The sequence below is a fragment of the Leptosomus discolor genome, chromosome 1, assembly GCF_034619465.1.
Source record: "Leptosomus discolor isolate bLepDis1 chromosome 1, bLepDis1.hap2, whole genome shotgun sequence".
NCBI classification, from domain to species: domain Eukaryota; kingdom Metazoa; phylum Chordata; class Aves; order Leptosomiformes; family Leptosomidae; genus Leptosomus; species Leptosomus discolor.
The window spans coordinates 215,008,621-215,030,271 of record NC_141391.1 but is presented as its reverse complement, the minus strand read 5'-3'; the positions used below and the strand labels follow the sequence as shown (position 1 = coordinate 215,030,271).

General features: G+C 50.4%; 1 protein-coding gene across 3 annotated transcripts; it reads left to right on the top strand.

Annotated features, from left to right (window-relative positions):
• Positions 1 to 703: 703 nt before the first annotated feature.
• PFKFB3 (6-phosphofructo-2-kinase/fructose-2,6-biphosphatase 3) lies at positions 704 to 19,002 on the top strand. Of its 3 annotated transcripts, XM_086474953.1 has the most exons (16): positions 704 to 782; positions 6,261 to 6,386; positions 6,698 to 6,794; positions 7,321 to 7,387; positions 7,542 to 7,616; positions 7,915 to 7,971; positions 9,798 to 9,922; positions 10,680 to 10,887; positions 11,736 to 11,882; positions 12,274 to 12,378; positions 13,410 to 13,539; positions 13,743 to 13,805; positions 13,977 to 14,041; positions 15,637 to 15,807; positions 16,951 to 16,973; positions 18,934 to 19,002. In XM_086474953.1, the coding sequence occupies exons 1-16, from the start codon at positions 704 to 706 to the stop codon at positions 18,986 to 18,988; spliced, it is 1,593 nt and encodes a 530-aa protein (XP_086331079.1). In that variant the 3' UTR covers positions 18,989 to 19,002. The 3 variants fall into 3 exon arrangements, with proteins under 3 accessions (XP_086331079.1, XP_086331087.1, XP_086331072.1); XM_086474961.1 differs by lacking the exon at positions 18,934 to 19,002 and having other exon boundaries at positions 704 to 779; positions 16,951 to 16,977; XM_086474946.1 differs by lacking the exon at positions 18,934 to 19,002 and having other exon boundaries at positions 704 to 779; positions 13,977 to 14,116; positions 16,951 to 16,977.
• The last annotated feature ends 2,649 nt before the right edge of the window (positions 19,003 to 21,651 follow it).

Sequence of the window (21,651 nt, the reverse complement as noted above, 5' to 3'; positions counted from 1 at the left end):
CTCCTCCTCCTCCTCCTCCTCCTCCTCCTCCGCCACCTCCTCCTCCTCCGCGGCGGCGCAGCGGCCGCCCCCCCCCCCGCCCCGGAGGGCGGGAGCCGGCGGGCGCCGGCCGGGCCGTCGGGCTAGAAATAGGCGGCCGCCGCCGGGGCCGGCTCATCGCGGGCGGAGCGGAGCGGAGCGGAGCGGAGCAGAGCAGCAGCGGCAGCGCCAGCAGCACCAGGAGCCGGGCAGGGCCAGCCCTTCCCCGTCAGCCTCACGTTGAGATTTTTCCTCCTTTTTTTTTTTTTTAAAAAAAAATATTTTAAAATTTTTTTTGCTAACTAAAAGGGATTTTTTTTTAATATTTTTTTTTTTTTTTTGCGGCCAGATTTATAGCGGCAGGACTCGCCCTCGCTCCCGCCAAGCACGCAGCGGCGGTCTTTCTGCCGTTCCTGCCGGCTTTGTGCCCTGAAGCCCCGTCCCTCCTCTTCCTCCTCCTCCCCCTCCTCCTCCGCCGTAAAGCCCTAACGAGACTCCGAGAAGCATCCGAAAGCGCCGCAGCCGCTTGTTCAAACCACCCCGCAAAGCGACGACTGCAACAAGCCGCCCTTTTTTTATTATATTTTCTTTTCCCTCTTTCCTCTTTTTTTTTTTTTTCTTTTTTTTCTTTTCCCGCAAACGCATCAAGGTGGACGCGGAGCGCAAAAAAACCTTTGTTTTAAAAATGCCCATGGAGCTGACGCAAAGCCGCATCCAGAAGATTTGGCTTCCCAATGACAACCGCCCGGCGCTGCCCCGCCGCTGTGAGTACGGGCACCGCAGCATCCCCGCGGGCTGGGATGGGGTGGGAAGCAGCGCCCCCCCCCCCCCCCCCCCCCCCTCCTCCTCACCCCGGGGTGGCGGGGGGGGTCTTTGCAACGCCCTTTCCCCCCTCCCTTTCCCATAATATCCATGCAGCATCCCCCCGCCTTTTCCTCCTCCAGCATCATCCCGGTGTCCGCATCCCCCCCGCTGCCATCCCGTGACTCCCCTCCCGCCCTGGGAGCTGGGGGAAGGTGCAGCCATCACATGGCCCCGTGGAGCGGAGGATGCGGAGAGGCGCTCAGACACGCGTGTCCCAATTTCCACCCACCCCCCCCGCTCCAGCCCTGGAATTAAAAGGGAAGGGAGCAGGGTGCTAACCTCGGCACCCGGGTACCAGCTCAGCTGGGATTTCCAGCGTGTCCGGCACCTTTCCCTGAGATTTATTAGCGTTTTATTTTTTTTTCTTGATGAGGGCGGTGGCAGGAATAGGGCAATGGATTCCAATTCCAATGGATTTGGGAAAAAAAAAAAAACCAACCCAAACGTACCGCTTTACCCTGTGCTGTGCTTGGGATGAGATAGGAGGCAGGTGGAGGAGAGCGCAAAAATGAATGCTGAAACTTCTGCAGTGGTTTCTTTTCAAAGCTCAGAAAGCATCTTGAGTCTTTAAAACCAGCCTCAGCACTTAAAAAAAAAAAAAAAAGTAATTAAAAGCAAACACTTGGGTCATCCCGGTGTTACTATAAAACAAATCATGAATCATAATACAATGCTAAAGCTCAGGAGACAGCTCTTTTAACTCGCCCAGCAGCTAAACTGACAACCTGCTGGTTGTGCAACTCCGTGTAACTCTAAATAAGCGTCGCAGGCATCCGCAGATCCGGGGCTGCGGGAGAGCCAGGGAGGAGGAGGTGGCACTTTGCAGCCTGGCGAAGGATGGAAGTGGCTTGGGCAGTTGGGTGAATCAGTCTTGCCGACGTTTTTCTTGAGCAGGCGTTTATAAAGTCGCTTCGGACATTTATTTCCCTTGGCCGGAAAGCTTCCCCCCTTTTTAATAATAATAATAATAATAATCCTGTGAATTTGCCACATGTTGTTGCCCCATGGCGATGGGTCAGGCGTGCCGCAAGGGATGTCCGAGCCCCGCAGCAGATGTTTGCACATGCAGCCTGTGCTCGGCCAGGGCAGCCCTGCAGCAGGAGCTGCTGAGGAAATGGCTTTCAGCAACAGGCTGAAACATCTGGGTTGCCAGGGGGCTTTGCTTTTAGCGGGGTAAAACGTCTCCTGGCTTAATGCTTTGCAGATGGATCTGATGGGCTTGATTTTCCTCAAGGACTGACACCTTTGAAGGAAATCCCTCGTGCGCGTGGAGCCTTCTGGTGGTTTTTTGCTGCTTTATTCCACTAGTTTCTTAGAGGAGAGAATTCCCTCCTTGGCAGAGCAGAAAACTAACATACTTTAATATATTAAGGCACCGAGGGGCTCGTTAATACCATAATGTGGCTTCTAATTATTTTCTCTCAACGTGGGGACAAGCCATGCTGGGCACTGTTCACTGCGCTCTATGGGAAGAGCGTTATTGGGCTTTTTTTTTAGTAGTGTTTTTTGTTGTTGTTGTTGTTGTTTTTAAATCCAAGGTGTCTATCTTAAACTGGAGATTCTATTATTTCTTTGTCAGCAATGAAGAGCAGAGCCACAAAGGCGGGTGGGAATGGAGACGGAGGTGTAACAGAGACACGAGGCCGGTGTGGTCCCCGGGGGGGGGAGAGGAGGGAGCGGGAGCATCCCTGGGAGCATCCTTGGAAAGCTCCCGCCCTGGCTGCTCCCTGCGTGTGAAAGAATTAGTCTGATTGTCCTCTTCTTGGTCAACGGGAGGCTGGAATGGATGCGAAGTGATGCCTTCATCTGGCCTTTTGACGGCGATCCATTCAATTGCTGTCAAGCTGCACGTCTCTCACGTAGGGGCTGGGAAAGTCAAGTCGTCGGAGGCGGCTGGATGGGCAGAGCCAGGCGAGGGGAGGGGGCTCGGGTGGGGGATGCTCGAGGAGGAGAGAGGCTGCCTTTCTCTCCTCTCATTGCTCCAGCTCGTGTAGAAATACAGCGGTGACGTGCGGGCAAAACCCCAGCCCGCAGGGTGACCCGCGCGTCGCAGGCCTGCGATGCGCAGAGGCGCGTTCTCGGTGCATCCGCGAAGGTGTCGGGGAATTGCAATGGGAAGGAGCTGGAAAAGAGGAATGTGAGACTGATGTAGGGCATGTGGCCTGGGCTTGTGGGAGCGGGACACATGGGGGAACGCTTCTTGTGAGAAGACAGTAAAAATGCCCGAAATGGGAGGTGGCTATTTTTATCTAACCTTTTACAGAGCAAATTTCCTTTCCGTTCACCCACTCTGATGAAGCATGAGAGCATGCTGACACCAGCTCTCTAGCAGATAGAAGGCACAAGCGACGAGCTACTTCTCAATATCCTGATTGAGCCTTTCAAAAGTCATCCCTGACCTTGACTTACCTGGATAGTTGTTGATAATGAGTGATGAATATGCATTGCAATCCCCGATAGCTTTCCAGCAGCGGTGAAAAGAAACGATGAATTAGGTCTTTGTGAAGCACTGGGAGCAAAACACTGGTTTCTGTTACATCCCTGATGCAAAGTTTTCCGGAGGCTTATGTGATTTACCTGGTTTTGGGCTCAGGTTCCTGATAAAAAGGTGCATGCTTGATGCCATGGTATTTTGGGAAGTGCTTCCCGGGTCTATAAACAATTGCTTTTTCATGGTTCAGGGAAAATCTGAATCTTTGCTTCCGCAGCAAACTGAATTGAAGGGAGGTTCCTCAAATACAGGTGTTTAACTCCTGCAGCACCCTTTAGAGGTGACTTGTGTGCGCCCACACAGCGCCAGCTCTGGGACTGCCTCAGCTGTTGGGAGCCAAAGGGACGTGAACAGTACCAGGCATTGTCCCCATCCTCTGAGTGCTATTTAATGGCTTCAAATCCTCTTGGCTCTGCTCTTTGTCCGCTGGCAGGTAGGGAAAGGAGGAGTTTATTCAGGTGCTATTCCTTCCTCCCTCCTTTTATTTAGTATGTGCTTTTTGTGAAAGAAAAAAAAAAGACTTGCACAGTTAGGTTGGTTGAGGATGTGAGACTGTTAGAGAGGAAAAAACCTAATTTTTGTGGATACGTTGCACAGCTCCCTTGGTACCCCAGCACACCAAAATCAGCACTTGGTACTGAAATCAGTGGGAGCTGGTCTGGGCTTTTGAAATTTGGCACCGGGGAGGCAGGTCACACAAAGGGAGCGTGAGGGCAGCTCCAGCTTGAGGAATGTGGAATATTTAGCAGGAGGGAGGAATAAATCTTTTCTAGATAGTTTTCTCATCTCTTGCCTGCTGAGTTTGCTTTGGTGGGATGGCCAAGCAGATAATGGGTAGCTCTTCTCTGCCCTTCTGGGTACCACCACCGTAACTTTTGCTTGTGGCCTTAATTTGGTTTCTTTAGCTGTTGGGATTATTTTTTTCTTAGGAGGGGAGGGAAATCCCACATCCTTTGCATGCTCTCTGGATACCTCTCAGTTTGTTTGCTTTTCCCAGATCTCCAGTGAGAACAATTTACCCCAACCCGCCGGTCCAGGGGAGCCCCTTGCATCCCCAGATCTCTCTGCTGCTGTCCCACCTGGGACTGGCAGGCAGAGATCTCCGCCCAGACTGTAATTAAGCTGCATTTTTATGGCTCTGCCACCAGCCACTCACTCCCTGCATTCCTTTCCCGTGAGGTCTCTGGCTGGGTGGATTGAAGGGTGGGTGAGAAATCCCCCGGAGGGTCTCGCCTATCAGGGCTGGTCTCTGCCTTTGCTAGGAGGGCTCTTGGTGTGTCACACCGGGCGGCTGGCTAATCCAAATTCCAATAGGCATCATTAAGATCTTCCTTTCTTGTATTTAAAGCGCTTGGCTTTGTGCCTTGGCCTTGCTGTGTGCAGCACCATGTGAGGAGCGATTCTGCAGGGCAGACCCTGGAGGGGAGCAGGGATGCTGCTACGTTACATGGTCCGTGGGGCGTGCAGTCCAGATAAAGTCACAGAACGGCTTGGGCTGGAAGGGACCCCCAAAGGCCATCTAGTCCAACCCCCCTGCAGCGAGCAGGGACATCTTTAGCTGGATCAGGTGGCTCAGAGCCCCGTCCAACCTGATCTTGAATGTTTCCAGGGATGGGGCTTCTACCACCTCTCTGGGCAACCTGTGCCAGTGTTTCACCACCCTCATCAGAAAAATTTCTTCCTTATATCTAGTCTAAATCTCCCTTCTTTCAGTTTAAAACCATTACTTCTTGTCCTGTCACTATAGGCCCTGCTAAAAAGATAGTCCAGATGCATCCCATGGCACTGGGACTGGGCTGTGGAGGACTAAAATAATTCCCAAACTGCATTCCCAGTCCTGCAACCTCAGCAATTTCCTTCAAACTGAACCAGGAATTTACTTTCTAAAAGATTTATGGAGGGAAAAGTGATTCACCTAGGCAGCGCAGCAGCTGAGTTGTCTGCATTTTGGTCGTGCCATTCGGGTCAATTGGAGAGGAGTTTCTCTTCACTTGCCAAGTCATCACTAAGTGATGCCTCTGGATTTATTTCCAGCTGTTTAACATGGACCCTCATTGCAACAACAGAAAGTCCCCAGCTTAATGAGGTTTATGAGGAAAAAGGGATGTCACTTAGATATCTGCTTTTAAATGCTGGTTGTTCTGTAGTCCTCGTGCCCTGCTTGTCTTCAGAAAAATAGCTGGTTGCGTTTGCATGTGTATCAGCTAAAAAGCTAGCAAATGTTTTTGGAAGGTGCACCCTGTGGGGGAAGATCTCAGTACAGGCCTGGTATTTCAGCACAGCAGCGGTGTCTGAAGTGTGCTGCTGCGAGGACTGCATCAAAGTCCTTGGCCATTCTCTAGCCTTTCGCAGGATTGGCCAAACTCCGGGAATGGGAGATTGTTTGCCTTGAATTTTTTTTTTTTTTTTTGCAAGTGGGGAAACTGAGGCACAGCTGTCCTGCAGGGAGCCTGAGGCAGCTGCTGGTTCCTTGCCCACTCTGCAGCCATCAGGATGTTCTCCTTGCCGTGGTTTGCCAGGCTGTGACTCCTGTCCCCTGGTTTGGGTGGCACCAGGGTGAATTTGGGTCAGCATGTCTTAGCTGGGCCAGCTGTGTCTCACTGGTGGGCAGCTGTGGAGCCGTCCACCATGCTCATTCAGCAGATCCTATTGCAAAAATGAGCCTATGGATTTGCCTTCTCAAGATTTTGGTTGTCCAGGCATATGGAAGTGATGCACAGGAGATACTGCAGAGATGATGGTGCACGGTGAGCAGAGGCTTTGAGTTTCCTCTGGCTGCTGAAGGACTTGGGGGAAGGCTGGGTCAAGAGCAAGTGCCTTGTAGGGCTGATACAAAATGAGCTGGAAGATGAATGGCTGTTCATGTTGTTCTTTCTCCTTCTCGTAGCCTGTGGGCCGCAGCTTGCCAATTCCCCCACCGTGATAGTGATGGTTGGCCTCCCAGCCCGTGGGAAGACCTACATCTCCAAGAAGCTGACTCGCTACCTCAACTGGATTGGTGTCCCGACGAAAGGTGAGGCTTTCACTGGCTGCCTGGAGAAAACACGAGGTTTGGTCCTCAGAAGTTGCTCTAAGAGCTCAGTGCCTTGGGGGGTGCGAGGTAGTGAGGGATCTTTCCAAAATCCTGTGGACCAAATATGCTTCTGCTGCAGCCCAGGTTCTCCTTCGCTTTGAAGACCAACGGATGTCCCTGAGCCTTTTGCTCTGAGGATATCACTTACTGGCCCATTGCTAGAAAGCATTATCTGCAGACACTGCACAGCTGAGTCTGAGCTGTGCAGACACCCGCTCCTGGTTTTGATCGTCTTTGCCTTTCCCACACAGTTTTCAACGTTGGGGAGTATCGACGCGAGGCGGTGAAGCACTACAGCTCCTATGACTTCTTCCGCCCCGACAACGAGGAGGCCATGAAAGTCAGGAGGTAAGGGTGGGCACAGCATCTGTGCTTGCACTTGGGTCCCAAATGGGTGGCGAAGCCCACGGCTGGCAGCACGGTTACCCGGCTTGTTTCGGGGATGATGAACAGAAAAGCTGGGGTTTAGCTTTAATTTTCCCTGCTTGTCCAAGGAGGGCCTGACTTGGGTGCCACGAGCTGAAAACTGGAGCTGTATGGACTTGGTAGCTTCAGGGTCACCAACGCATCCTCCATCAGTGGTACCCTAAATTCACCTCCAGGCTCAGTGATGTAGGGTACGAGGTCTGCCATGAGGTTTGGCCTTTGCTTCTTCACCTACCATTGTCTCTGCTGTGAAGACCAGCACACTGCTCGGCATGCGTGGCTCTTGTATTTTTGGCAGACTGAGGATGTCTTTCCTCAACGTCCCTGGGAGGGGGCAGGTGGTGAGGAGGAGCTGCAGAGCCTGCCTGCCTTTGTGGAGGTCTGTGCACTGCCTGCCACAAGCATCTCTGAGGACGTCAGGACCACGCACCTCTCTCCTCTTTTGCAGGCAATGTGCCCTGGCTGCCTTGAGGGATGTCAAGCTGTACCTGACGGAGGAGGCTGGCCAGATTGCGGTAAGCTCAGAGATGTTCTCCACGGGGTTTGGCAGCAGTTCTGGTCCCAAAGGCGCTGTGCCCTGTGCAGTTTGCTCTGCAGTTCCTTCCCTAAGGAAGGGCTCAGTGGGAAACCAAGTACTCTTGGTGCTGATCGAAATCTTTGCTTTTTAAGGTGTTTGATGCCACCAATACCACGCGGGAGAGGAGAGGGTTGATCCTAAACTTTGCCAAAGAAAATGGGTTCAAGGTTGGTACCATTGGGCTGCTGCCTGTATTGCATAGTCCACTTTAGTGTGCTGTTGGCGTGTCTTGTTTCACTAACGTGTGGTCCTCACTGTGTAAAGGAGATTTCATTGCTGTGTTTGATTAAAAATGTGGAACCCTTACCTCATTCCCAGTACTGAGCCCTGGAGAAGGAAAGGGTGGTAGTGGGGGAGAGGGAGAGCTCTCTGGTCAAGCAGGGAAGAGGGTGGGTTGAGCAAGGAGCTGGCTGAATGTTACAGACCTTACTGGTGGCTTCACTTGAGCTTTGCTTTGCTTCACAGGTATTCTTCATTGAATCCGTCTGCAATGATCCCACGGTAGTTGCCACTAACGTTATGGTAAGTGTGGAAGTGTCTTGCTTTTGTTTTCCATTGTGTAGCATTTCCCACCTGCACCCAGCTGGTTTCTTATCTGAACAACTTGCCAGAGTTGGTTGAGGATTAGGAGGTTTTTATCTTTTTATGATCTATTTGTCCTGGGATGAGAAAGGGGCTTTTGTCTCCCAGGGCCACCTGGTAATAATGAAAATGAAAGTTGTTGTAGCCTTTTCCCAGTTCCCTTCCATGCTGTCTGCATTTCTGTTGAAGTCTAACTTGATATCAAGAAGAGAAATGTGTTCAGTGCTTTGGTGACAGCCCCCCCCCCCCCCGCCCCCCAAAGTCCCACTCTTTGGAAGTGTTGGATGTGGTTAGGGGTGTAAAATCCCATTGGAGAGCACTCAGACTCGGTGTCTTCAGCCACATGTAGCTTCACAAAATCTTTTGGGGTCTGCTTTGAGATGAATAGCAGCTCAGCTTAGAGGTTTCTTGCCACTAGCTGAAGTCTTGGCTGGGGGAGCAGCATAAAACTGCTTTCTGGCTCCTTCGGGAGCTGCTGGATCTTTGATTTCCCACCAGCAGAAGAACTTCTTTGCCGGTTAGGCTGGGCTAGGGCAGGTAGATGTCAATTGGTCTACCCAGGCATGATCAACTTGAATGAAAGTGTCCTTTCCTCCACTGGGCTCTGCTCCAGCCTTATCTCCAGTTGTACATCTGAACTTTGTGGGCCGTTTTACGGTGTCTGGGAATGTGTTGCTGAGTACCCAAAGTCTACGAGAAGAGTTTTGTTCTGCTTCTGAGCTGGGCTCCGCAAAGGTGCTGGGGTTGAGGCTACAGCATGGCTTTTGCTCCTGCTTCGAGCTGGTGTCCCATGGCTAGTGACCAGCTTTCTGGGAGGTTGCACACAGCCTTTTCCATGATGCTAATAAAGTGCTCGGTTTGCTCATCTCCTCGTGTCGTGGGTGTATCCCCCCCCCTTCCCCCGTTCTTCCCTTCTTTGCAACACCCTGAAGCTGGATTTTTTGGAGGATTTAATCCCTTTCTTTGGGAACTAATGCTTGAAGGGAGCGAAAATGAACTACTAGCTGAGTGTAGGTTTTTGCTCCACGGGTTGCTGCAGATGAATGGTGCTCTTAGTGCTGGAATCGGTGTGGAAAATACGCTGCGGGCCTGAGGCACTGCCGCATGTGTCACTCAGTTGTGTTATCCTGTTCGTCTCAGGATTGCTTGTCAAGTTCCTAATGTGTAATTCTGCTGCTGAAACCCAAATATTCAGGAAAAATAGCCTGTTAGAGTAGTTGAGGCAGAACTTAGTCTGTGAGAGTTCTGGATATTCACATTGCCCATTTCCAGTATCTTTCAGCCTGTAGGTTGTAGCCAATAATGCACAGAAAGGAGCTGAGTGTTATCTTGCTGCCCTAGATGGTGGACAGCCAGGTTGACCTTTCCCTCCTCAAAAGGCCCAGGATAAGCATCTTGTCTAAGCTTATGCACTTTCCGTTCTCAGCTTGGATCTTTTAAACCCGATGCTTTCCTTGAGCCATAAGCTCAGTTTTCCCATAGTGTTGGATGGTAAGGTGCTACCCCAACTCTTGGGTGAACAGGAGTAGACTGATACGCATCTATACCAGTCATGCAATTGTTTATACCAGATTTTCTCACCTTGCACTTAGTTTTGGGTCTAGTTTGGTGCTCTTCTGTCCTATGATAAGTGATGACTATAAAGTGGCTTAGCTGATAGCTGGGTCTTGGCAGGACTTTGAAATTTGAGATTAGCATGGTCTGGCTTGGAAAGCTTCCTAGCTTCTCTTTACAGCATGGTTTTTTTTTTTTTCTCCCTGTTGCAGGAAGTAAAATTGTCCAGCCCTGATTACCGGGACTGTAATTCGACTGATGCCATGGAGGACTTCATGAAGAGGATCAACTGTTACCAGGCCAGCTACCAGCCACTTGACCCTGATGACTATGACCGGTAAGAGACTTTCCAGACTGCTGAACTGTCTTGAATGACCTTCTTCTCCCAAGATGATGGATGGAGCTGTATTTCCCTTTGTCTTCAAATACGTGACTGTGCTAGGATAACATATGGCCAAGCCACACTGTGAATTCGGCTTCTTCCTTGAAAATCCTGGGTTTCCCCAGCCCTGGGCGGGGAGCCGGGCACTGAAACCTTCCCAGGCTCTTCTGGGCTCTGATATGCTGGTTCTACAGGTGTAAATACAAAGTTCTTGGAAAAGCAGTTCAGTTTGAGTGTTTGAGAATGTTTTGTCAGTTAAAGGAAGGGACTGCTTGAACAGGCTCAAACCGCAAGGTTGAGCAAGCCCTGTGGTTTCCTCTTGGTTGCGTGCCCTGGGAAGACCTTTGCTGTCCTGCATGACCATGCAGGCACCTCCCAGCCTTTCCACTGCTCACAAGTACGTCTGTATGCCCTGTACAGATAATCCTGGTCCTGCTGAGCCCTGTCCTGGGGAGAAACATGCTCCCTGCTAGTCTTGTTTAATCCTCTTTACTGCTGCAAGGAGGAATGGCAATTACACTGGTGTTAACTTAGCTCTCCATGAATCGCCCTTACCTGTTGGCTTCCTGTTGAAAATAGCCTGCAGGAAATCCTTTTAGCTGGGTGATTATGTTGACTGAGATAAAACAGCCTTGTGAGGTTCCACTATGGTGCGTGTTGCTTTCTGCTTTCCCCGTTGACAATGCCCTCATCCTTGCTGTGCTTTTCCTAGGGAGCTTTCTCTCATCAAAGTCATTGATGTTGGCCGGCGGTTCCTGGTCAACAAGGTTCAGGATCACATCCAGAGCAGGATTGTTTACTACCTGATGAACATCCATGTCCAGCCCCGCACCATTTATCTCTGTCGGCACGGTGAGAGTGAGTTCAACCTCAAGGGGAGGATTGGAGGTGACTCGGGCCTGTCCAACAGGGGCAAGAAGGTAAGGGGGAGGCAAATATTCCCCTATGGCTTCTAGGAGTGACTTGTTTGTAGCAGATACCATGCATGGGGTTAAGTGCTTATTTGATGACAGCTGGGGTGCTCAGAGGATCTCTCTGTAGGACTGGTGAAATTTGGGCTTGGGCATGGCCTCAAAACAAGACTTTCCATCCATCGATGTTGCACGTGGGCTTCCACGTAGTTAGGGGTTAACAGACGTTGGACTGCAGAAATATCTGGGAGAGAAGGGTATGAGTAACTTCATTAAGTTGGTTCAGACCTTGCACAGGCAGGGCGGGATGGGATGTAGGAGGACTGCTGCCACCCTTTGGTAGGGATAGCCAACTCCAAGGGTGCTTTCAAATTGCTTTCCACTTGAGTCTTCAAAGACATGGTCAACCGCACTGCTTCAGGGACGGTTAGTAGCTATTTTGACTTGCCAGACCAATTTGAAGTCCAAATGGAGACTATTATCGAGGACTACAGAATAGATCAGTTTAGCACTACGACAAATAAGCAGAGCTGTCATTAAGGGTGTCCAGGGATCTTCCACAGCATTGTAGGAGAGCACAGGTTGTGGTGCTGTTTCTTGGATGCGGATGTTGTTCCTTGAAGACATTAGATTTCCCCTTTCTCTTTGTCCTCATACCCCTCATAACTGTTTGGGATCAATGCATATATGGTTGCCCTTCACCTCAGAGCAGAAGGCCTATGGAAAGCAAAAGAGGTCCTGAGTTGCTTGAGAAGTTGCCCGAGAGGCAACATTTACTGGGAAGCAGGGAAGATGGCCTGTGGGGAAGCTGGGGATCAGGAATCAACCTTTTTTTTTTTTTTTCCAATATCCCACAGTTTGCACTGGCACTGAACAAGTTTGTCGAGGAGCAGAACCTGAAGGACCTCAAAGTGTGGACCAGCCAACTAAAGAGAACAATCCAAACAGCAGAAGCTCTCCAACTGCCCTACGAGCAGTGGAAGGCACTCAATGAAATTGATGCTGTACGTATCTGATTGTAGTAGGAACAGCTGGATTGTGCTGGTTACTGCTTGGCAGAGAGGGTGATAGCACTGGCCTTTTCACTTTTTGCCTAAATATCACCTTTTGTGGGGATATTTTTTTCTTCTGTGGGAAAGGGTGGTGCTTCTGCTGCAGTACTCACAACTTGTCTTCTGATCTTAGCTCTGCTTTGTGGAGGTGCTTCAACATATTGGCTTGAATGAGCAGACTAAAATGTGGGGTGTTGTTTTTTTTTTTTCTTGGAACTGCTCTGTAGCTGACCACTCAGAGGGTTATAGGCAATTGGTTTGGAGGAGGTTTTGCATGTTGGGTGTGCTGATGTTTTTTGACTTGAGCATGTCTGGTAACCTCATGGATGTCCTGTTGTGGCAGGGTGTGTGTGAAGAAATGACTTATGAAGAAATCAGGGAGCAGCATCCAGAGGAATTCGCCTTACGCGACCAGGATAAATATTACTACCGTTATCCTTCTGGGGAGGTAGGTCTTCTGAGGAGACCTTCAGAGATGCTTTAAATATGCCTTCATGCTGTCCTCTGCACTTGGAGCAGGAGAGGAGGAGGTGCTCCAAGACACTAAAATTAAGAAAGGCCAGGGCTCATATTTACCTTTTGCATTGAGCTCTTGTGAAATTGGGGTATGTGAAGACCTCATTAAGAAATGTATCATCTAACAGTCCCACTGACTTTATAGCAAATTAGCAGGAAGGGGGCTATGGAGGTTTCTAGTCCAGCTCAGTGTTGTGCTGCCCCACTTTTTCTTTCACTTCCAAAGAAGTAATTTCTACCTCTGCTCTCAGCATCATTCCCTAAGGGTTGATGTTGATGTTGATATCTCTGTTCCTGGCAATCTGCTTCCAGGGTGTGACACAATGAGGTGGCAATTGACATCAGTTCTGGGTGATGTTGATATCTCTGTTCCTAGCAATCTGCTTCCAGGGTGTGATGCAATGAGGTGGGAATTGACATCAGTTCTGGATGATACTTTAGGTTGTGATTGGGCTTTTTATCCTCAAATTAAAAAGTCATATCCATAGGGCGGCAGGTCTAACAGGAGAATGTTTGAGGATGTTTGACACTGATTCGGGGTGTCTGGGGTTCCTTCTGGATGCCTGTTGTGGTTCTTTATGAAGTCCTTCAAAACCCTGGAGATTTTGAGGCTGCTCCAGACTTTTCAGAACTTGGATATCCTGTAGAAAATCAAATTCAAGATGATGGAGAGACACTATGCTCAAAGCCCCTGTGCAGTTGTTGCTTACCTTGATAAACTCTCCAGGACTGTAAATGAGATATGAATGGCTTCTTTCTTCTCTGACTAGGAGAAGTAGCTATGTTCTAGAGTAGCCTGAAGATGAGGAATTGTTGAACGCTGCTTGTTTTTAGCGGTAATTATTTCTGTTTAGTCAGAGGCATGAAATCAATAGATGTACCAAGACAAGAACCACTGTTTCTTGTGAGGCTCTTGTTTTCTTGATTTCTATGCCATATGTCTCTTCCCTTCTTCTGTCTCAGTCCTACCAAGATCTGGTACAGCGCTTAGAGCCAGTCATCATGGAGCTGGAGAGACAAGAGAACGTCCTTGTGATCTGTCACCAGGCTGTCATGCGCTGCCTCCTGGCATACTTTCTGGACAAGAGTGCAGGTGAGCTTCTTGTCCCTGGGAAGGGGATTGATCCTGCTGGAGGAGAGATGATAGATGGAGCTCTGAGGAGCTGAGAGGTGTGTTGAGGTCCATGCACAGCATGCATCTCTTTGGTGTGGGATGGCTTTAGCTATTGAGGCAGATGTCTGAGCCTGCTTTTGGAGAGGGGATGAGATAACCCTCCTGCTTTGCTTTCTCTGCAGATGAAATGCCCTACCTGAAATGTCCCCTTCACGCAGTGTTGAAGCTGACCCCGGTGGCCTATGGTAAGTGGGACCTTTCTACTAAACACACCGAGGGTTTTGACTTGTGCCTCCTCCTGAATCCCAGCTGCCTCTGGGAGAAGAGTCAGGGGTCTGGGGTGGAGCATTGGTAGCATCCTATGCCCTTTGGGTTTGCTCATGGCCTCTCTGTCTCCTTGTGCTCTCTTTCTGCAGGCTGCCGAGTGGAGTCCATCTCACTGAACATCGAAGCTGTCAACACCCACAGGGAACGGCCAGAGGTGAGTGTTGCTTTTCCTCAGAGCTGTCCTTTGGTGTCCCCCTCCTTCCCCCTCTGGTCAGCCAGCAGCAAGGATGCCTGGGGTGGGCATGGGGAGATTGCTCAGCTGGGTGCTTGGAAGTGCTGCTGGAGGACTGGAGCATCAGATGGGTTCTTGCTCTGCAAAAATGTGGCTGGTTGAGGGTTTTCCAAGGGAGAAGGACTGTTGCATGTGCCTGCTTCTCAGTGTGTTTGCCCAGATTAAAGCTGGCCCAGGGAAAGCTCTTCCCTGGTCTCTGACTTTCACCTGTGCAGTTATCCGCTCGCCCGAGCGGGGAACGGAGCCTCGGATGGAGAAGGTGACTTCTCCCAGGTCTCCCAGCTGGCTGGCAGAGCCTGGGCTCAACACCTTGCCCAACATCTCCTGCCTTTGTGGGTTTTTTTTTTTCCTGCCATGCCCATGGCTCTGTGGGACTACCAGAGTGCCATTCTGTAGGGTGGGGGTGACAACACTGGGCTGGGGATGCTGTGGGGAGGAGACCCCTTGTGTGGAGGAAAACTCCTGTAAGGTCAAATCTGTCTGCCACGTGCTCCACCAGGAGCTCAGAGGCCAGAGCAAGGGAATGTCAGCTCGATGTGAGGGCTGGGTAGCCACCCAAGGGGGACCCCAGGGACCCTGGCAGTGCCCATGTCCCAGCCGCTGGGACCTTTCCAACTTGCGCTTAGCGGTGATGGAGCCCAACTGGATGTTGGATGGTCAGAGCCATCCCCTTCTGGCCAACATCTCCTTTCCTTTGCTTCCCAAAGGGGGCATCTGAGCTGCCTCCCCCTCCCCACAGGCGGGGAAGCTGGTCCTTCCCCCTCCACCGCCATGGGGGCCGTTGGTGCCCTCCACCACCCCCCTCGCTGGGGAGGGCAGGAGGGCCGTGCACTGCGGGTAGGACGGAGCAAGACACATGCGAAGCGCTTGGGTCTCTCTGCTTGGCTACGCGGGCGCTGCCCCTCCATCCCACCTCGCTTGAGTTGGAGCTTGGCACAGCACTGACCCTCGCTGGCTGCTCTGCCCCCATTTCCCAAGTCTTCCTTGTCAGCCCTGGCTCGTCTTCCCTCTTGCTTTCACACCTCTCCCTGGGTCGGAGGGGACTGGCTTCGAGGAGGAGACTAATGGGCACCTCTCTGCTGTGCAAAGTCATAGCTTTTGATTATCTCTAGGGGTGCTTGGGTTTGTTTTTTTTTTTATTAGCAATCCATATTTACTTTTTAATGTGAGCAGAGGCTCAGGTGAGGAGAAAGTCTGTCTCGTTTCTGAGTGCAGGGCCCTCTGTGTTTTGTTGGTTTTTTTTCCGCCCCCCTCCCCTTCTTGGGAAATCATGCTGCATTCTTAAGCATTTTGCATCAGGATTTTGGTGGGGTTTTTTTTGGTGTCTAGGGTCTTTCAATGCATCCTTTGCACGTTGACAGTGATTGTGGGGAAAAACAGAGGCTGCTCTAAGAAAAAACCAAAACCAAACCAACCTGCTTCTTTTTTTTTCTTTATAACTGTCGCCTTCTTCCCTTTATTTTGTTTTCTTTTATTTTTTTATTTACTTTTTTTTTCTTTGTCTCACTTTAATTTAGGAAGCAAAGAAGGGACCTAACCCGCTCATGAGACGTAATAGCGTTACCCCTCTAGCAAGCCCAGAGCCCACCAAAAAACCTCGCATCAACAGCTTTGAGGAGCATGTGGCTGTTTCTTCTGCCCTGCCAGGCTGTGTTCCTCAGGAAGTGCCCACGCAGCTGCCGGGACAAGTTAGTTGAACTCTTCCTTTTTTTTCTTTTTTTTTTTTTTTCTTTTTGGTTGTTATTCTTGTTGTTTTATTGTTTGTTGTCCTCCTGTCGCTCCTGAAGCTGGGGAACGGCTTGCACTTGTCGTAACCTGTGCTGCTGTCTCTGAGATGCATCTTTCTCCCATGGCTGCTGTTCCTCCCTGCCTTGGGTTGGTTTTGGGAGCACCCGGTGAGGGTCACTGTTGATCCTCTCTTGGGTTTCGAGAGTGTCGTAAACCCCCCCCCAAAGCTCTAGGCTGCATTAATTTAGTGCCTTCACCATCTGGCATCATGGTGTCAACCTCCTGAGGAGCCATATCTCTAGAGCGGGCAGGACCAAAGGGCTCTTGTCTCCCCTCTGGATGCCCTTGGCTCTGGTGTAGACCTGTGCATTGCAATAAAGCGGATGTTCTTGTGCTTCCCTTGAAGAAGCTGCCGAGACTCATCTTTGGCTGGAGGTGTCTCCTCCTTCCTGGAGCAATAGGCAAAATGGACCAAAAAATGAGTAGAAGCCTCTTGGTGTGGTGAACCCGGTTGCCTTCAGCCCTGGGTGGAACCCTGTTGGTAGCTGCTGTGATGCTCACATGTCCTCTCCTCTTTTCACCCACCCATGAAGGGGATGTAGAGAGACCTTGCTGGCTGCACACTTCTCCAGGAACAAAACCCCCCAACCTGTGCGAGTTGAGGAGCTGGGGTTGCGCTGCAGAAGCAGCATGGATGTACATGAGCCCCTTTGTCATGCTGCCCTTCCCACCAGCTGCCTGTTGGATCTTGCTGTCTTGCCCAGCCCCTCTTTGTGTTGTTTGTATTGTCTGGTGTCTTCTTGCTCCTCCTTGACCAAATCCTGGGCTGATTAGGAAGGGTGCCATGCTCCTCCAACCGCCCTGCTTGGTGGCCGCTTCGCATGAGCCTTCTCATCCCAGCAAGCACCAAATGGGGCATTTTGGTCTGTCTCAGCTTCTGGGGCTTCGCTTGGACTGGTTGATTCTTGCAATAAACCCTTCAATGGCTTCAAGTTTGGAAGCTCTTGCTGTTTGGGCTCCCCTCCCTGCCGTCCGGTGTCCTCTGCCCAGTCTTGCGCGGCGTTACTGACACCTCTCTCTCCGTTCTCTCTGTCTCTCTGCAGCCTTTACTAGGGAAGGCATGCCTGTAAGTACCTTCTTGCGTCTTATTCCCCCTTTCACCCCCTTGCCATGTCTCTTGCCATCCCACCGGTTGTTTTGTTCTTGCTGTGAAACCCGGCTGGGGCGTGGACTTCTTGGAGTTAGTACTTGTCGGGGGGGATTTGCATATATCTTAGGAAAGGTAAAGAGGAGACTCTGAATGCTGCTTTGTCCAACCCTTAAGTACCCTAGCCTGATTAAATGTCCCAATTTTGTTGAGAAATGAAGCAAATTATCACTTGCCCTCTATTACTGATGTCTAAATTCCCTGCCTCCTCCTTGGACAGTTACAGGATGGGAGAGGCTGTTGAGTTTTACTGGAGTTCTCTCCTCTGCAATAGCACATTGTATTATCAGTGATAACTTCTTGAGGGCTCCAAGTTGTATCTATGAGCGATGGTACCAGAGACATATCTGAGAAGGTTCTGACCTCAGCTCTCATCAGGGTTTTATTGCCCGCGTAGGAGCAGGAGTGTTTTTTCTGGAGCTGAACTGATCCTGGCTCCTGGCATGTGCAGTTAGTCCTGCAAATCTGGATTTTTGGGAACAGTCTGCCTAGGTGTCTTGGGCAGAGAAGATGCAAGGATGTTGTCCTCCTACCTCTATTAATAAAGCAAGAGGCCTTGAGCACTTAATGCACTCGCTATGAATAATTAAGCCCTTGGCAGTTTGGCTCAGTGCTGTTAGATCCTTGTGTAACAGGGACAGGACAGCTTCTGGATAAATTTGAAGCCTTCAGCCTTAAAACATGCTACATCATTAGAGAGCAGCAGTCATTAAGCTGTGCTCAAATGCCTTCTCAAAGACCAGGGAGACTCTGGGGCTGAGCTGAGGCTGGGGTAGTGCCCAGGGGACTTTTTGCCTGTAGACCAGTTTGAATCAGCCTATGTGCATCCTTGTCCTGGTTTATTTTGTGGGCTGAAGGTGGAGGGATTGGCTATAAAACAGCCAGGCCGGAACTCAGCCCTGCTTGCATGTGACAGCTGGTGAACCTTGCGTTTCTTCCCCTTTTAGAGTAAACACTTTAGAGAAAAGGGAAGTGAGGAGGGTCAAACTTGGCTTTGCTGGCCGGCGGGTTGGGGAAGATCATCACGCTCATGCGCCTGGGCAAACGTAGCGGTCGAGTCCCTCAGCGTGGCCTGCATGTCTGTGCTCCTTCCCTTGCTGCTTATGGGCACAAAAGCCCCTGATGAAATGCCTGGTCTTCTTGGGTTGCTTTGAAAACATTTTTATTTCTCTGTCCATCTATTCATCCACCTTTTTCCCATCCATGTTGTAATAAAAAGCGCTGCATGCCTCAGTGCTAGCTGGGACACTGAAAAAACACTCTGATGTTGAGTTTGGGGGATGGCTGCAACAGATTTTGCTAGACCAGGAGCTCTGCTGGAGCTGATGGTGATAGTTACCTGTGCCAAGTGTAGGCTGGCAGCAGCAAGTTTAAAATCTCCAGTTGCTGGGAGCCTGCCTCCACCTACTAGTGTGAAACTTAAAGGCTGCTTCTGAGGGACCCACGAAGATACCCCAAACCAAAGGCTTGGTGGCATTCGCACTGCTTTTACTTCTTGGAAGCTGTTGTCTTGTGCATGCCGGTGTTTTATCCCTCACTGTGTCCCACCACAACCTGGATGGGGTCAGGGGATGTGGAAGGTACCTCCTTCCCAATTTGCACCATGGGACTTTGTTGGCAGTGCACGCTCCGTTGCATTAGCCGTCACTGTTGGGGTCTTGACCCCCATCCAGAAGGGGGCTGGGGACACCTGGAGAGGCTGAGGACATGGCTGTGTATCTGAGAGCCCTCCTGGCTTGGGATCAAGCTGGTTTGGGGTCGTGGGACCACCTGGTGTGATGGTTTCTTTTCCTTCTGCTTGGTGTTTGATCCGAAGTGCACTTTTTAACAACAAGCTGATCCCCTCCCTTCTTCTTCCCTTCACTTTTCATGCTTAAAGACGACCCGTTTGTCACTTTCTCAAAGTTTTCTCTTTACTAATATTTCCAAGGTAAATGGCTGTGGTGCATGTGGCTTTTCCTAACACTCCTCCTGTCTCCTTAGATAACAGAGAGAACAGCTCAGCCCACTCTGCCTCCTAGCCTGTCTGGGATTAGTGGGGCTTGTAAAAGAGGAGGGGAAAAAAAAAAGCTGAAAAACCTTCCTAGATGTTTCCTAATCTTGTGGTTTTTTTTTTTTTTTCCCACCCTGCTTTGTGTAGTCTTGTGAATTAGGAAATGTCCTTGTCATGATCATCTCCCCATGGGTTTCTGCTCTAGCAGATGCTCTCCTCCAGCCACTGCCCTTGGGGCTGGTCTTGCTTTTGTTTAGCTGGTTGTCTCTGGTTTTGTGGTCCTGTCCACATGCTGGTGGATGCCTGTTGTTGCCACCCTGCGCCAGGGCTTTGTTTAGAGCAGCTCTAGGGCCCGTGAAACCTCAGGGTGCTCCTGCCATACTGCTGGTGGCTGGTCCCCATGCTGGCTCCTTGGTGCGGCAGGTGGGAGCTGCCTCTCCTTGGTAGTGCGAAGGAGGGACAAACAGTGACCTCCTCCTTGGTAGGCAGGAGGGACACTGCCCATCTTCAAGGGGAGCAAGAGAGAGGTGTTTAATTTGTCTGGTTGAATGAACACCATGGTTCCCTGTCACCTTGCCTTGCACAGACCAAAGAGCGGCTTCAGAAGTGCAGACCGGGTGGGGTGGGAGGGTTGGCTTGTTCTCTAATTCAGTTTTTAGGGATATCTCTGCCAAATTCCCACCCTGTAGTTAAAGCCAGGTGATGCTTGAAGGGATGGGGGTGTGTAGCAAGTCAGTGCATCCCCCCCCACCTCTCTCCTTGGGTGGACAGTGTCCTCTCCTCTGTGGTGGATGCTTTCATAGTGACCCACGTGTGGCTTTCTGTTACTCCCCCCGTCCCCTTGTTGATGTGCATGTAGAAGAAGCTGGCAGGATGGGGTCCGACCCAAGCACCATCCCCAACCCCGGTCCTTCCCCTCTCGTTGCAGAACATGAACAACTCGCAGAAGCAGTCGTGACTCCGTTGGCGCTGTCGCGAGGCCACCAGCGACGCCACCGGCGGGCGACACCAGCTTCCCATCCCATCGCCATTTCCGAAGCTTGCTTATAAACCGGTCTCCTCCGTCTGCAGCGAGGTCGACCCCCTGGCTGTTTCTGCCCACGCCCGTTCATCTTCAAAGAGCTCTGCTGAAGGGGGGAGATGTGGGAGAGAGGAGGAGAGGAGCCGAGCTCCTCAGGGTCACCACCAGATCTTTAGGCTGCAGCATTTGCTCTCCTCTCCGGCGTCCCGTTAGGTCGTAGCAAGCTGTACAGTGCTTCTAGCGCACAGGAGTTTAATTTTCCTCTGTCAGCGGTTTTGATCTCCTTTTGTATAAATGATTGGTACCCACCCGTCTCTGGGTGGGGTGTATATATGTGGATGGTGCGGGGTTAGCAGAGAAATAGGGGGAAGGGGAGGGGGAGCGAAGGGGTTTTGCATTTTTTTTTATTATTATTATTAATTACTTTTCAAAAAAGCTGTGCTGCAGTCCTTTACCCACGCTACAGCCTGTCGCACACGCACAGCCCGGCTCACCCAGGAATGCAGCTGTGTGAAGTCCTTCACAGCGAGAACTGCTGGGTTTAACCAAAAATAACAACCCCAAAACATACTCTTTTGGTCTTTTTTTTTTTTTTTTTTTTTTTTTTTTTGGATCAATACACCTTAAAGGGGTTTGCAGAGAATATAGATCTACTTCTAAAACCAACTGTGAGCTGCCTGTAGTATAGGGGGAGCCACACCAGTGGTGGCCTGGGTGATGCTTTCATCTCGAGGAGCACCTGGAGATGCTCAGAGTTCACATGTGTGTTGATTTTTTTTTTTTTAATTTTATTTTATTTTATCTTTATTTTTATTTTTTGGGGGAGACTGAGCACCAGTTGAGATGCTATGCTGGTACTTCATCTCCCCTTTCCTCTGGCTTGGAGGGAAGTGGAGATTTTGGGGGGGTGTTTGAATCCCTGCATCATCGCAGGTGGACAGGCTGAGCTAGATGCGTTTTGCAGACACACAGGTCTGGTGGAGGTGGCCAGAGGTCTGGCCGGGTGCAGGAGGCCCTGTGTGGCTGCAAAAACGCACCAGAAGGGACAGTTTTGTCTGTGTTTTTGGTTTGTTGTTTGTTGTTTTTATTTAATATATATACACGCACACGTGTGTGTATATGTGTATACATAGAAACCGCTTGGTTTTTGCACTTTATTTCTGGCAGGAGCATAACTATTTTATTTTTTTCAAGTCATGCCCCTTAACAGGGGAAGCCTGAATACTGGCAACTTCTTTTTATTTTGCATGCTGGAAGGCTGGGACTACAAAAAAGTAGTAGTTACAGCATTCAAGGTGTGTATGTGGGGGGGGTGTGGGGTGGGGGGGTGTGTGAGGAGGGGAGGGGAGAAATGGGGCGAGGTCCTGACCTAGACTTCATCAGCCAACTCCCAGTGGTTTGATATGTGAGATCCCTTCTTGATAGCCTGTCCTGGGCTGTGAGAGAGCAGTTAAAAATGGCAATTAACCACTATTGCTTTATGCAAAAGTCTGTGGACTTTGAATTTTAAATTTTTTTTTAAATGTTTTGGGTTTGGTTGTGTCTTTTTTTTTTTTCACCACTCCAATGTGCAGCATTTTCTC